Here is a 16,185-nt window from a genome sequence, read left to right as displayed (position 1 = left end):
CTCAGGACTCCAACTCCTCTTTCTTTAAAAACCAACAGTCACACTTGTCAGATCATCCTTAAAATGCTATGGAAGGCAGCTTGGCAGGACCTAGGGCCCTGAATGCTCGGTCAATGTGATCCAGGGCCCCTTTACTGGAGACAGGAGAAGCTGGTCCAAAGCTAGGACTTGGGGGCCAAATACGAACCCTGCTTAATTCCAGCCTGACTTGTACCTTGAGAACCCCAGGAATTTGTGACCCGGCAAAAAAGCCACAAAGAAACAGACAATGAGAGGGAATGTGAGACCATATATTGCTTTGGGGCTTGACAGATTTTTATTACCATATGAATGAAATAAAGGTACTCTTACTCTGGGCCCCAGCTGAAGCTAATCATCACCAATAGGTTTTGTCTCAGCATGAATGATTGATAGTAACACTTGACAAGTATGGGTTGGGTGTTTGCAGGATTAATAATGTGACTGGGACACAAGGCTGTTCCAGTCCTGGGATGGTTCTGGGTCCAGCAGCTGACCAGGACTCCCAGGATAGCAGAAACAGTTCCTGGAGTCTTGAATTCGGGAGTGTAACCATGATCACCCAGACTGGAGGGGATTGGCCCTACAGGAGATAGGGAGGGTCTGGGGCCCACCCTGCAGTCCCCCACTTCCTACCATTTACCTCTCGTCTCTGCACTCTCCCCCTCACCCAGAAGATACAAATTTTAGCTCTCTCGCTTTGAGCACAAGACATGGAGCTAATCACTGTTGGTTTATGTCTGAATTTGTATTATCGCAGGTATATTATTGAACAGTTTCATTGTATTATTTTCAAGGAATAAAACAGTCACAAAGTTTGAAGTGCATTAGATATTCATAAAACAAAAGAAAAAAATGTGTTAGTATCATCTTCTGAAGCTTTTAAACGTGTCCCCCAGATCCCCTTCAAAATCTCTCTGATAGTTGACTTTGACCCAATCTTGCTCTAATTAACCTCGCTGTTCCACAAGCACTGGGCTTTCAAGATAAATGAAAATCTATTCCTTGTCCTCATATACCCTTGACTGAGGACACGTCATGGCCATCAGCAGAGGTTGTCTTCCTGGAGCGTGTGGCTTTGGAACGTGCCCCCATGGAGTGGGGGCAGGGACATCTGCCCATCTAGCCAGATTGGAAGCATCCACCCTGCTGTGGCTGTGCAACAGATGTCCCTGTCAGTGACCCTCTCCCGTCTCCATTTCATGCTCTGCTGGTAATCAATAGTTAGTACCCAATCAATGAATGACTTTTCTGTTTAGTCAGTGTGATTGTTTCCGTGGTGACATGTGCCACCAATTTTGGAAAAAAAAATGCTCATTAGGTCCCCAAGTTAGCCCCTCTCCCCCCCAATCTTATTTGACCTATTTAATGTGTTTAAAGGATCTCTGGTTCTTTGTCCCCCAAATACTTGCCTCAGCAGAGCTTCAATAGGAAAGTGCCCTTGGGAGCTAAGCCTCGGTTTCCAGGAGTAGAACTGCCATTGCTTGGTTTTTAAGAACTCACCATTCTCGCATTATGGAATGGAAAGTAGCAGTCAGATTTCCCCCTGTTCTTTTATCCCTAAAGCTGTATATAGAATTTTGGAGATTTCCAAAGGATCTTTTTTTTTTTTTAATTGCATTTTTTCATATAGAAACGAGAAGGAAAATGGCTTCTGTTTTGGTCCATTTTTCTGTTTTATTCACTTAGACCAGGAATGACAAAAGAATTTCATCATACATACACATATATCTAAATAATAAGAGACTCTATGGGATGCTAGGTTGAGAAAAGATTCTGTGGTCACATTTGGGGACCAAGAAAGTATGCTTTGGTTGATTGGTGATGTCTTCCATGAGCATGGAAATGGAGGCGAGGTACATCACGTGTCATGTAGTTGTCATTCCTGACTCGGATCTTGTGAAAAATAAAGTTCACACATATAATAATGCTAGTGTAACAGTTAAGAGGTGTTTACCAAGTGCCAGGCACTGATCTAAGTGCTTTAAATATATTAACTAATTTAATTCTCAAAGCAGCTCACAAGGTAGGTACAAATGAGGAAACTTACAATGAGGAAACTCTTACAAATGAGGAAATTGAGGCATAAAGAGGTTAAGTAACTAAGCCATATTCCAACAGCTAGGAAGTGGGAGCACTGAGGCTCAAAGTCAAGGCAGTCTTGCTTCAGAGCCCATGGCCTTAGCTGCTGATACTGTGCTATCTCTTCTTGGCTGATGCTGTGTCTTTGCTGTCTAGTAACTGACTCAGCTGCAGTTCAGAAGAAAATATAAAATCAGGGACACGTGGGTGGCTCGGTTGAGCGTCCAACTTTGGCTTGGGTCATGATCTCACAGTTCGTGAGTTTGAGCCCCCTGTCGGGCTCCATGCTGATAGCTCAGAGCCTGGAGCCTGCTTCGAATTCTGTGTATGTCTCTCTCTCTCTCTCTTTCTGTCTCTCTGTCCCTCCCTTGCTTGTACTCTCTCTCAAAAATAAATAAATATTAAAAAAAATTCAAAATCAGGTTTATGGACCCTGTTATCTTTGGGCCTCAGGTGCTAGAATAAAAGACAGGGCCCAAGGGAACCTTAGCATTGAGGCAAGAGTTGCATATGAACTTCCTCCTTCCTCTCCAGTTCAAGTAGCATTTTTAGTCTTCCTGCCTCTACCGGCACTGTCGCCTTGTCAGATGAGAGAAGATGAATGGGGAGGGAAGAGGGGCAGACATTTATAGAGTAGAACAGAGAGGAGTTCCTTGGACTCTGGGCCACCTGGCCCAGATCATTTTCAATGATCATTTTTGTGTAAAGGACATGTACGTATAAAGAGAACTACGTCATTAGTATAGCAAATAATAAAGCTTTCATAATGGCTGAAGAAAGACTTTTTAGTCTCTCTTTTTATACTGTTTCTTTCTTCCTTCATTAATGTAACAGCTATTTATTGAAACCTATGCTGTGTCCCTGTTGGACTAGAATTATAGAAATGGTGAACCAAAGGAGCTATGAGCCCTGTCCTCCCTGTGCTTATAGTCTGCTTGTCCAGGTAATGACTAAATGTGAGGTGCAGCTCTGGTGAGTGTTGTAGAAGAAGGCCTTTGGTCCCAGGAAAGCCACATGATTGTGGTAGAAGGAATGAGGGACTGAGGTGGTCATACCACATGGGTCCTTGAAGGCCATGTTAGAGTTTTCACTTTAGCATAAGAGCATTGGGAAGCCATGGAAGGTGGGAGAAGGTTGGGGAGTTTGTGTCATGCAGTCAGAATTTTTCCTTCTTTTTTGAAAGGTAATTGTGACTGCACTGGGAAGAGTGAATTGGAGAGGGGACATAGATGAACTAGAGGCATTCATAGGAGTCTGGGCAAAGAGGCCACGATAGTTTGGATTGGAATAATTTGGATGGTGAAGGGAAGAAGTAGAAGGATTCTGGATGTCTGGAAGGTGAAACTAACTAGATTTGGTGATAGACTAGATGTGGGTAGTGAGGGCTAGAGAATGGGCAAGGATGCCTAGAAAGTAGAATGGCAGTCTTATTCCCAGAGTTGGGGATGCTGGAAGAGCACCATGTTTAGAGTGGAAGGTCATCTTTTGTTGGAGGTGCTTTTGAGCTGTCTGAGAAGAGATGTCAAATAGGGTACGCTTTTCATTGTAAATGTGTAGCATTTCAACTGGCTATAAATAAGCTTTGTTCTGGGAAACCAAGTACTTACTGTGGCAAAAAAAAAATTTTTAATCTATAATTTCATTGATTTTTAAAATTCCAAACGTATTTTCATTTAGAAAATAAGAATCTAACAGTAACAAAGGAAAATACTAAAGGTAAATATCGTGCATAATCACCCTGGTCATTTTTATTTTTGTATGTTTCTCTGCCAGAGCAGCATTTCTCTTTTCCTATAAGCATTCATATTTTAATTAGTTGTCATTATAATCTACCTCTAGTGTTGTAATAGGATTGTATTCAATTACCATTATCCCAAGTATTTTTTTCACATTTCTATATATATTTCTATATAACTCTCAAATGCTGTATTTAAAATATGTTACATCAACCCCGGTGGCTTGATCAATTAAGTGTCTGACTTCGACTCAGGTCATGATCTCACATTTGTGAATTCAAGCCCCGCGTCGGGCTCTGTGCTGACAGACAGCTCAGAACCTGGAGCCTGCTTTGGATTCTGTGTGTCCCTCTCTCTCTGTCTCTCCTCCTGTTCACACTCTGTCTCTCTCTCTCAAAAATAAACAAACATTAAAAAAATAAAATATGTTGCATAATATTCCATGGTTTTTTTCCATGCTTTTGATAAATCACAAACTATAATTTTCTAAGCAATTTTAGTACTTTTAGATATTAAGTTGATTTTAAGATTTCATTATTGTAAGTAATAAATATTGCTACGTGTGTCACCTTCCCCCCCCCCCCCCCCCCCATGTTTCTTTAGAGTGAGAGTTTCTTATGAGTGAGATGAGTGGATCAAAGAGTTTGAATGGGTTTAAAACTCTTGATTTGTGTAAAGGCAAACACTTTTAGAACCGCTGGCAGGGACTGTGGGGAGCTGACCATAGAACAGAACTCTGACCTCGACATCAAGCCTCATCACACTCCTTTGGATTTAGCAACCAATGGGTGCTAATATTAATGAGTGCTTGACAAGGTCCCATGGCTACCTGGGACTTGGGCTAGCCTCTTCCCTTCCTCCAGGTTTTCTGTTCCTAGGATAGTGCCACCATTACTTAGGAACCAGTGAGAGCCCCTGAATTGATGGTATGCTGAAGAGATTGTCTAAACTTGGCTGAGCCTCCAGATTCCAAAAGACTTGCAGTGTGCTGCAGGGCCTGCCTTGGGTTCCTTTGAGCTTAGATGGGGTTCTCAAGACCTTCCATGACCTGGTCCCTGCCTACCAATCTGTCCTTCTTTGCCACTGCCTCCCAACATATCACCTTGGCGATGCCCAGGCTAGACTTTATTCTGGCCCTGGATGATGCCTTGGTTACATCCACACTCCTGGCTTTCATTCAAGGTGCTTCCTCACCCTCTGCCTTTCCAAACCCTGCCTCTCCTTTAAGATTCTGCACTAGTTATAGTTCCTCCAGGTTGCTGGCTCCCACTTCCCAGCTTGCTGTTACTCTGCCATGAACTTTTACAGTACCTTTAGTCTCCATTCCAAGACTTAGCACATAATTGTAAGCTTTCTGGTAAAGTTTGACATTTTTACCTCTTGAAGATAATTATACTCTCCAAGAGGGCCGTGTCTTACTCTCCCCAGTCCCCTCAGAGCCTAGCTATGGTGCTAAGCCCTTGCCAGTGCTCCATAAATCTAATGTGACCCATGAAATCAAAATATATGTGCTATGTGATGCGGTGTCAAAGCTTCTGAGCCATTCTTATGTATTTTCAACATGAATGCCCACATGCAAAAATTGCTGAGGATATTTTAAAAATACTCATAGCTGGACATACTCAGATTTTCTCTACCTGACTGCATTTTGGGAGGTTTTGAGAACAAGTTAATGCTGGAAAACCAATACCTGGTCACATTTTATTTCTAAGTCCTTGATATGCACAGGGTGGGAAGGATGATTGGTGGAGGGAACCAGGGTGGATGAAGGGTAGGTAGTAAGAAGCACTGGGACATCCATCTTGTCTTTAAGAAGCCAAGTGTCTGTGGCTCCTGGAAATAGTACTTGAATTGTAGTGCAGTGATGTGTTCTGCTATTCTATTTTTTGAAAATTGGCCCTGATGTTATCCTGCTGTCTTCACGGCTCACTTCCTTGACTGGGTCAATATTGTGATCATCAAGAGTCTTCAGATGAAGGCTCCCCAATTTTCCCTGGAACCTGGAGCTTCCTTGTTCTTTAGGACCTGGCCTGGTGCAATGGGGCCCTGTGGCTAGGAGTCGGGAGCTTTGGGGCTGGGCTGGCTCTGTGGCCACTAGCTGTATGGCTCTGCATGAGCTCGGGCCCTGGCACCCTTCTTTGTAAAGCCACACACTCAACTAAATCATTTCTAGGCTCTTCAGTCACTGAGACTAAAAACAAAATAATTGGAGCTCTCTTAAAAAGGGTAAGCTTTGGTGCCACTTCTAACTAAAAATGAGAAATAGACTCTTTGACACATTTAATGACATGTGTTAGTATGTGTGTGGAACTTTACACTTAACTTGTATTTCTTTCTTTCCTTCTCTCCCTCTTTTTTTTTTCTAGCCAAACATCATGTCAATGGCAATAGAACAGTTGAACCTTTCCCAGAGGGAACACAGATGGCTGTATTTGGTAAGATATCAACTCTGAAAGAAAACCCAAATTGTGTGCAATGACTAGTGCCAAATTTCTGAGTTTTAGCAAGTGTCCTCAGGGCTTCAAAATCTGGGCTCTTGTAGATATTTACAAGTCATTGGAGCCAAAAAAAAAAAAAAAAAAAAAACTATTGAGTTCCTAGTATTTCTGGGATCAGAAAAGATTATTCTATAGAATTTAATATGCTTTCTTTTCTCACTTTGCAAACCAAATATCAAACTCTGTCTTTGCTATTTCTTATGTCCACACTGTGAATTAACCTGATAATTTACAGTTTGAGTTTTTCTTTCCTTGAAGGCTCCCCCCACCTGCCACATTGATACGTAACTTTGTCAAAGGCTGGGATTCAAGTAGTTTTGAGTTGTTATTCCACAAAAATCAATCTAATTGAATAATCTCTTTCTCCTCCATTATGAATTCAGCATATTCCTTAGAAAAGAAGTTAATTAAAGTGTTTTAAACAGAAAATCTAATCTCTGAGTATATATTTACCATATACAATTATGTGGTTGAGCAGAACTTCTCTGTTAGCTTCCAAACCTTTTGGTGATGAGGTCCTTTTTAATTCATTGTTCCTTACCTCCATATTTAATGTCACCTAAACTTCCTTTAAAATGTCCCTACACTTGGCACTTTCTTTGCCTACCTTCCTCCTTTTCTCCCTCCTTCCCTTTTCTTGCTGACGTCCTCTTTCCTCTTGTTTTTGCCTTCCCCCCTCACTCTTCCCTCCAGCAATGCCCTGGGGTCCATCCCTTATCACCCTCTCTGGGGTCACTTCCTCTGTCCCCTGAATTTTCATTTTCTTGTAGCTTCTGGATCCTTCCCCTCAGCCTTTAGACAGGTTTTATGGTCTTTCCCATCCTAAAAACCTGAAGTCCCTGATTTTATGCCTTCTTCTAGTTCCCATTCTACCCTGGTCTTGATGATCCTCTTCTGTAAGGCTTTTGATGTAAAGCTGCTTTAAAGCATGGAGTTCTCCTTGAGCTGCAAATTAGCTTCAGGATCACCCACCTCTAAATTAGCCTATTCAGCATAAAGTATTAACTTATTCACAGAGATGGAACCAGAATTAGTAATCAGTGATGATTAACGGTTGGAGAGTTATGAAATAGGGAACTAATTCTGCCTGGGTGTTTGTAAATCTTGCTCCATATGGGCTAGCACCCTTTAAAATGTGCTTATCAGTGGTTAGAAGTTATTATGCTCAGAAATTTAAACAGAGAATTTGATTTTTGTAGAAAAAAGCATAATGGACACTCTAAAAATGTGTGCTAAATATTTGCTTTGTTACTTTTCCTCTGTGTACTTATGTTCACACGATGCCATTTTTCTGGAGTTGTAGGTTTGAAACTATCAGGGGACAGTTACCAGGGGACAGCAAATGTCACATCAGTGTGCAATGGGTTATTTTGATAATTTTTTTTGTATTTCAGATTTTTCACCCCCCAGACATGTTACACACTCAGTTCCATGTCATATTGGGCAATATAAAATAAGGCTAACCTATCTTAGCAGGGTTTCCTCTGTTTTGCTATTAGAGGAGAGCTTCCTTCCCAAGGGACAGACCCAGCACCAGGCAGGTATGGATGTTGTTTGGCCACAGAATTGGAAATATCAGTGAATAAAGCTCTGTGATGAGATTATTATTATAATTTGTCACAGTTTTGGTTTGTAGTGGCTTTCCTAAAAATCCTAACCCGTGGCATTGCTTGGCTTTGGGCAAGCACCTTTCCCTTTCCAGGCTTTAGCATTTTTCACCAATAGGATGAGAATTGACTGCTCTGAGACACTTGCCTTTGCTTCTCCATCTTACATATTCAAGACCCAAGGCTTATCTGGCGATAGGCAGTCCTCAGGAAACCCACTGTGAGTGGCCAAGGTGTGTGGTTTTAAGAGGTGAATCGTGTATCATTTCTGCAAGTTCAGAAATATACAGATTGTAAACTAGAATATCTTTTGACATCTAAGAATGTTTACATTATTAGAACTTCAGTTTGACTCTTCCAGATGCTTAAATTAAGGCCCTATTTGGGTTAAGTAGGTGCAAGCATTTTATATTAATGTTTTAAAAACTGTTCTCATTTTATATCACTTGTCCACCTGGCCTGCAGTGAAGAGAAGGAGCAGATGGCTTTTGGGGTGGGCTTCTCTCATTCTGGGTTGTTTATAGCTCTACTGAAAAGGTTAAACCAAGTATATAGCACTTGGCTCTTTGACATATGTTGGACATTTAATCCTCCTGGCACCTTGCAATCCTGGTATGAGTATGTAATCCTCTTCTCAGAGAGCTCATGTGACTTACCCGAAGTCACTCAGCCAGTGATATAGTGGAGGGAGAATTAGAGTCCAAGTGTAACTAACCCTGAAGCCCACGCTCTTCTTATGATGTCCCCTGACTCTTAGCACTGGTTGAAGAAGCTGTGGGCAAGTCTGGTAGATTCAGAAATGTCTTTCAGCTGGATCCATGCACAAATGCACGATTTCCAGCCAAGCCAATTTAGCAAATTGATTTGTGAATTTCTGTGCATTCCCAGAGTGTGCTGAAGGACTCTTGACATACAGCTTTTGCTGGGAAAATACTGCTTGGAATGACATCTCCTACTACTTATCACTTTTACCCATTTGATTTTAGTAGCATGTGTTAATATACAGGGGAATGTCTTACATCTACTTGACTGTGAGCTCACCAAACACCAGTGGCACTTTCTAGTTGTCCCAACTTACTCTTCAGCCTTGGAGGTGTTAATATTTTATGACAAAATAGTATCGCCAGTTGCAATTTTATTATCTATTGGTTAATCATTTGAAAATGCTTTACAGAATGCTATCTACATAGGAACTTTTAAATTAAATCCACTCTGAAAGTGGTCGTTGAACTGCCATTAGGCATTTAGAGTGGATAATGTAAGGAAGTATAAAGGACAGGGTACGCTCCATTGTAAAAAATACACAAGTGCGTCATTGTGTCACGTGACCAAAGAATATATAGGTGTCCCTTAGTTTCTGGCATGTAATCGTCACAGATTATTTTTAAGCTAAGATGTTTATTTTTTCAGATTTTCTTTCGTAGCCCATTTGTTAGTCCTCGTCTTGTTTTTGTGTGGCCACAGTTCTTAAGCTTCTTTGTTGCTCTTTCTCTCCTCTGTACTTTAGGACAATGATAATGAAGGTAATAGGCTCTGCTCTCCCAGTGGGCTTCTCCTCGTCTGTGTATGATGCTGTCTTTCAAGTCAGTGGGAGCCCTTTTTCCACAAGCTGGAGAAGCAGAACCGAACATTTTGCAATTACTTCATGCCTTTGTTCCCGGTGGCTGACAGTGCCCTATGGCTATCATCCCTTTAATCCTACAACAGCCCTGTGAAGTGGGCATTATTGTGCTCTGTTAGAGACAGAGAAACTGAGGCACCCAAAGATGAAAGAAATCTGGTCAAGTGGAGGGAATGCTTTCTCGGGCATGAGGACACATCCACATTACATTTGCCAGCATGCTGTGCCTGACTTAGAAAGGTTCTCTCCAGCTCTCAATAACTTAATGAAAGTGACATCCCATTGGCAGTGAGCCACTCCATCCATGCAGAGAGCACAGAGGCTCCAGCCATTCTGTGGTGGTTTTTTTTTTTTTTAAAGCACAGAACAAAAAATAAATAAATAAATAAAGCACAGAACAACTATTCATTTTATTAAATATACTCTGTAGTCAAGAAGATTTATCATTTTCAAATAAAATAAAAACTTATTAATTGAGGAAAATGCAGAGAAGCTGGGGGTTGGGAAGATGTGTGAATTTGCGAATGTTTTTAGTACAACTTAAAAAAATGAAATACAACTTTTAAAAACTTTAAAATACAGTACCGTGCCATAAAATTTGTCATCCAAAGTAGTATACTTTTGAGAGTGAAAGGGTGCTGTTAAAAATTACATTAGATAATGAGGTGCAAACCTGAAGGGTTTCAGCCAATTGGGATATAATGTCACCCTATAACAAGAGTGTATAGACATTTAGGCTCTTTCCATAATTTGGCTATTGTTGAGAGTGCCGCTATGGAAACCAATTTGACAGTAAATTTCATATATTAAAAAATAAAAAAAAGAAAAAAAAAAGAAAAAAAAAAAAGAAAAAAAAAAAAACCAAGAGTGTATATTGTAAAATATTGTGCCAAGAGTAATAAATACACATTGAGTCAAGTTGAAATTGAACTTAGATATATAAAATGAAGTAAACAAGTGAAAAAAACAATGCAGACTATACTATATTATATATGATGTAGTATCAGCACCAGTAGTTTCACTAACTTCCAAGATTTTCCTCAGTAAATATTGTTATATCTTTCTGAATGACTTGAAATTGAAAGTTAATTCATATTTATAAAACCAGGTTCATAGCTCTTTCATAAGAGATAGAGAATTGATCATCACAGGTCATGCCTTTGCAATTTTAATATTGTACTTATAGTATCCAATAACGTAGGGTGGTGAGTTCTCCACCACTAGAGGTATTTAAATGATAGAGTGGTCATTCCTAACAAATTGGAAAATGGGACTAAATAGCATATAAGAGTCTTTCTTCTCAATTAATGAGCACTTACTTTATTTCAGAATGTTAAACCCTTTTGAAAAAATTCCTTCTAGCAAGAAATTCTTTGATCCTATCATTTAGAAACCCACACCAAGCCTGTCTGCAGAAAGGTAAGGTTCTGTAGCAAGGAATCTTAATGTATAGGAATTGATATCAGTGACAACACTAGGAGTATCTTCATGAATTCTTAGGGTGGGTTTTTAGGCTCTCAGTATCCTGACAGCAATGGCTCTGTGATCTCAAACATGTTTTCTTTGTCAGGTTCTCTTAGGGCTTCTCAAATGAGAGGGAGCAAAAGACAATCCAAGACATCATGAAAATGTGCTGATGACCTTGTTTATCTCTGTTTATAGCCAAGGTGCCAAGAATTTACCAGACTGTTTCTCAAATAGGTGTGTGGAAGGGCTGATTCCAGAGCAAGGGCTAGTGACTGTTTTAGGGCCACAGATGCACCCCAGTCCAAGTGACTCACCTTGAGCACTCCAAAGGAGAATGAGATCCATGTCTGTAAGATGAACCAATCATAAGACATTTTTTCCCCCGACTTCAATTGGAGGTGAATTTTGAAACAGCCACAGTTATTTTGTCTGCTAGCCAAGAAAACAGCATTGAAAGCAGCAGGCAATATGTCAGACTTCAAAGGAAAATATATTGGTGGCTCATTGGCTTGAATCCAACATTATGTTGGTAAATAATCAAATCCCGGTGTGGCATATTTCTCCCTGAACCTTGACTGAAAACCATTGAAGACCATTCTGTGAGCTGTAGAGTGGCAGTCACTCATTCTAGGAAAAAGGCCAGAAAGAATGACTTTGAAATGTGTTTATAATTAACTAAACAATCTAAATTCACAAGACTGTTAGAACAGCAGGCTGCTAACTGGTGCAAACTTCTTAAGTGATGAGGCACTTGGGGAAACAAAAATAGGCCTTCCTCCCATGATAATCTGAAGCACCTTCAAGGGACAATAATTGGTCATTTAGGGACATGTTTTAAGATATATTTTATTTTATTTATCTTTTGTGTGTGTGTGTGATGTTCTCAATTTTTATTTCCTTTTTGAGCGTGGAGAGGTTAGATAATACAGGGAGAGGGGAAGAGACCTCCCTGAAAATCCCATTTGGATTGTATGACATTGCTTGTTATGGCACAGCACACCTCGTCCCAGTCAGGAAGAGCACAGGTGTGGAGGTGGAGAGGGTATCCTGGGGGCAGGGAGGGTGTGAGAGAGGGATATATTTAGAATAGGGAAGCTGGAGTGTGGGTGGGATTTTTGTGCTTAGAGAATGGAACTGAACCCATCGTAGAAAGGAGTAAACCCAAATCCAGTAATGTTTGATAATCGTGTATCCACCAACCTCAACCATTTGGAATGCATGTGAGAACCAGAAAATAAGCTCTACCCCCCACCTCCCACCACACACATGAAAGTTGTGGAGGAGTCTATAAATAATTCTGAACTCACAGAGGCCTTTGCAGTCAGATAAACCTTGGTACATGACTCTAGACAAGTACCTTACCTGCTCTAAGCCCCATTCCTCATCTGTAAAATGAGGTGAAGAATGTCTACCTCACAGGGTTGTTTTCAGAATGTCATGAGCTAATGCCTCAAGGCATTTAGGGTATGGGGGACAGATGGGACAGATCTCAGGCACTGCTGCTCATAGGACAGCCTGTGCAGTGTTCCCCGGGAGGCCACCTGCTCTCCTCAGCCAGAATGCGCTGTGATCCAGGCCCCAGGCGATTGACCCCAACATTAGTCAGTTCCATTTGATCCATAATCTCTCTTGCATAATACCTGATGAGCGCTATAACTCAGGGATTTTGAAGGATAACAGATTGCATTAGTGGAGAACTCAACTAATACTGGCCCAGTACTGACCAGCCCTTGTTAAAACTTTCTAGTAGGCCACTCTCATTATGGGTCTAAATGAGACTGGTTGCTTCCTTATGAATCAACACAGAGCTCTCAGAAAATGCCATGATTTCTCTTTTGGCCTCACCTATTGAGTTGATCAGTTGTGGCTAATTATTTCACTGTTATTGCTAGTATATAGTGACCATCCAATTGACCAACTTTTTGTAAACTTTTGAAAATGAAGATTTATAGAATTTATTTTACCTATATGGCAGTAATTTCTTAAATTTCTACCGAAAAAATATGCTCAAGAGGATGTGCTAGAGAAACAATTATGTATCTACTGCTTCTCTGTGAGTTAGCTTTTTTAGAAGAAAAATGTAGATATGGAGAATGACAAAAACTGAAGTCAATCGTTAATCAGTTTAGCTCAACTAGCATTTTTAAGAAAAATACTGAGCCCCATGTTGCAGATGATATAAGACAGCTAATATATTCTCTCTTGCTCTTACTCTTCCCAATCATTTATCTTTGGCCTTGTTATAAAACAAAATAAAGGAAAATTAAAATAGATACAAGACATGGAAAAATTGCATACATTAGAATTAGCTAAATGTTAGACCAAAGAAAAATATGAGAAATGAAATACAAATAGTACGTGCCACGATACAATATAATTTGTTAAAGTTGGTCACAGATTTGGTTCTATATTTTCTAGCAGCATTGTGAAGACCAATTAGTTGTATGATTGGTTTCCGTTTTTAAAAATTGTGGTAAAACACATAATATAAAATTTGCCGTTTTAACCATCTTTAAATGTAAAGTTCAGTGGCATTAAGTACATTCACATGGCTGTGCAGCCATCACCACCATCCATCTCCTGAACTTTTTCATCTTCCCAACTAAAATTCTGTATACCTTAAATAATTATTCTCGATTCTGTCTCCACCAAGCCCCAGCAACCCTCATTCTACTCTCTGTCTCTGTGAGTTTCACTACTCTAGATATCTCCAATAAGTGGAATCATTCAATATTTATTCTTTTGTGACTGGCTTATTTCACTTGGCATACTGTCTTCAGGGTTCATCCATGTTGTGATGTGTATCGGAATTTATTTATTTTTATTTATTTTTGAGAGAGAGAGAGAGAGTGTGAGTGAGCAAGGGGCAGGGGGAGGGGGAGAGAGAGGGAGGGAAAGAGAATCCCAAGCAGGCTCTGCACTGTCAGCATGGAGCCTGAAGTGGGGTTCGAGCTCACCCAGTGAGGGGCTTGAACTCATGAACTGTGAGATCATGACCTGAGCCAAAGTCGGATGCTTAACCATCTAAGCCCCAGAATTCAGGTGCCCCAGAATTTCCTTCCTTTTCTAAGGCTGAGTAGTATTCCACCAAACATATATACCACATTTTGTTTATCCATTCATCTATCAAAGGACACTTGGGTTGCTTCCACCTTTTGGCTATTGTGAATAATACTGGTATGAACATGGAAGTGCCAATATCTCTTGAAGACCCTACTTTCAAGTCTTTTAATGAGTATACCTAGAAGTGGAATTGCTGGATCAAATGGTAATCCTCTGTTGTACTTTTTGAGGAACTGCCAACCCATTTTCTACAATGGTTGAGCCATTTTACAGTCCCACTGGCAAAGCACAAGGATTCCAATTTCTTCACCTCCCTGCCAACACTTGTTATTTTGTTTGTCCATAGCCATCCCGATGTGTGAAGTGGTGATGGGTTTCAACGTTTTACTTACTGATATTGAAAATCTTCATGCTTGGGGGAATCTTAAAATTTCCTGATTCTAGAACCAGAAAGAAATTTCTTTTAAGGGTATGTGTAAGGAGAACACTGTAATGTGAGACAGTCAACAGTACTACTGCTAACCCTTTAGAGTGAGCAGCATGAGGAGATTTGTGAGCTGTTGGTCACACTGCTCTTTTCTTTGGACTGCTGACACACACCAGGGAATATTTAGGCCACACACTGTGACGGGTTGCACAGTATGCTTCTCTGGCTTAACCCATAAATTATTTGTAATGCATCTAAAACAATCAATACACTGGTTATCTTATAAGGAATTTTCTATCAATATTATTTCTTTAATGGATTTTAAAAAATATTTACCTTTTAGTTTTTTATTGTGAAAAATTTCAAACATACTAAAAATAAACTGATATAAGGAAGCCTCCCTTATTCAGCTTCAGGTTATCAGTTAGGGCTGAGTGTTTTTCATGTATATTCTCAGTTGCTCTCCACCATCTCAGGTTATTTCAAAGCAAATCTCACATATCATCTAATTTTTTAAATTTAATTTTGTTTTGTTTTGTTTTATTTTGTTTATTTTGTTTTATTTTATTTTATTTTATTTTATTTTATTTTATTTTATTTTATTTTATTTTATTTTATAGAAAGAGAGAGAGAGAGAGAGAGCATGAGCTGGGGAAGGGCAGATGGAGAGGGAGAAAGATAATCTCAAGCAGGCTTCACGCTCAGTGTGGAGCCCTATGCAGGGCTCAATTCCACAAACAGGAGACATTATGACCTGAGCTGAAATCAAGAGTCAGACCCTCAACTTACTGAACCACCCAGGTGTCCTACATATCATCTCACTTTATCCATGAATATTTGGGTACATATCTCTAAAAAGAGCAGCTGTCTAGAAAACATACCATAATGCCATTATCACACCAAAAAAATACAATTATTTAATATCATCAAGTATGCCATGAGTCCATATTTCCACTATTGTCTCATAAATATTTTTTCAAACCATTTGTTTGAGTCAAGATCCAAATGAGTCCATACACTGTAATTGGTTGATATAAATATTTAGTCTCTTTTAACCTGTAAGTTCATCTCTCTCTTTTTCCTTGTAATTTATTTGTTGAATAAATTAGATAATTATTCTGCACTATCTCCTTCAGTCTAGATTGAATGGCCATATTTGTCAGTCCTCTGTACTTCCTAATAATTGGGAGTTAGAGTCCTGATCAGAATCCATAGGTGGGGTGTGTAAGCCATTCAGGAGGCATTTAATAACTGAATCATTAAATTAGCAGCCCTTAATGATCATTGCCTAGGTCCATTATTTTATCCAAGGCTATAGGATGGTGCTATTTTAATTCTAACATTTCCTTTTACTTATGAACTAGCCCTTTTATTAACTATTTGGTTATCTTGACATCCAGTTTGATTAAGAAAGAAGTGTCATTCCCCCCCCCTTATCTATCACTTTGCTCCATGGATCTGAACATGGGTTAAAAGTATATTCATGAGTTAGAAGCATATATAAATACAGTTGCTTAAGTCAAAAGTGATTTAACAAATGATGGAAACCTCTTTAATTTGACTGAATGACCATTTTCACTTGGGCATTTAACCAAATTATTGAAATTTGTGACCATTTGGCTAAACTTGAAAATGCAATCACAATAGACAGATTGCCTCAACAGAT

At 39.7% G+C, this 16,185-nt stretch overlaps 1 protein-coding gene across 4 annotated transcripts in view; it reads left to right on the top strand.

Annotated features, from left to right (window-relative positions):
- Positions 1 to 16,185, top strand: part of MSRA (methionine sulfoxide reductase A) — a 462,376-nt gene that overhangs the window by 170,496 nt on the left and 275,695 nt on the right. For 3 of the 4 annotated variants that reach the window (XM_060653695.3, XM_060653694.3, XM_060653697.3), the window contains exon 2: positions 6,203 to 6,271. The exons of the other annotated variant lie outside the window; for it this stretch is intronic. In XM_060653695.3, coding sequence (XP_060509678.1) covers positions 6,203 to 6,271 — 69 coding nt within the window. The remainder of the gene's footprint in view (positions 1 to 6,202; positions 6,272 to 16,185) is intronic. 4 annotated transcript variants of the gene reach the window in all.

This window comes from Panthera onca, chromosome B1 (genome assembly GCF_046562875.1).
Source record: "Panthera onca isolate mPanOnc1 chromosome B1, mPanOnc1 haplotype 2, whole genome shotgun sequence".
NCBI classification, from domain to species: domain Eukaryota; kingdom Metazoa; phylum Chordata; class Mammalia; order Carnivora; family Felidae; genus Panthera; species Panthera onca.
Note: the sequence above shows the minus strand (reverse complement) of the source record. Positions and strands in the feature narration are given on the sequence as shown.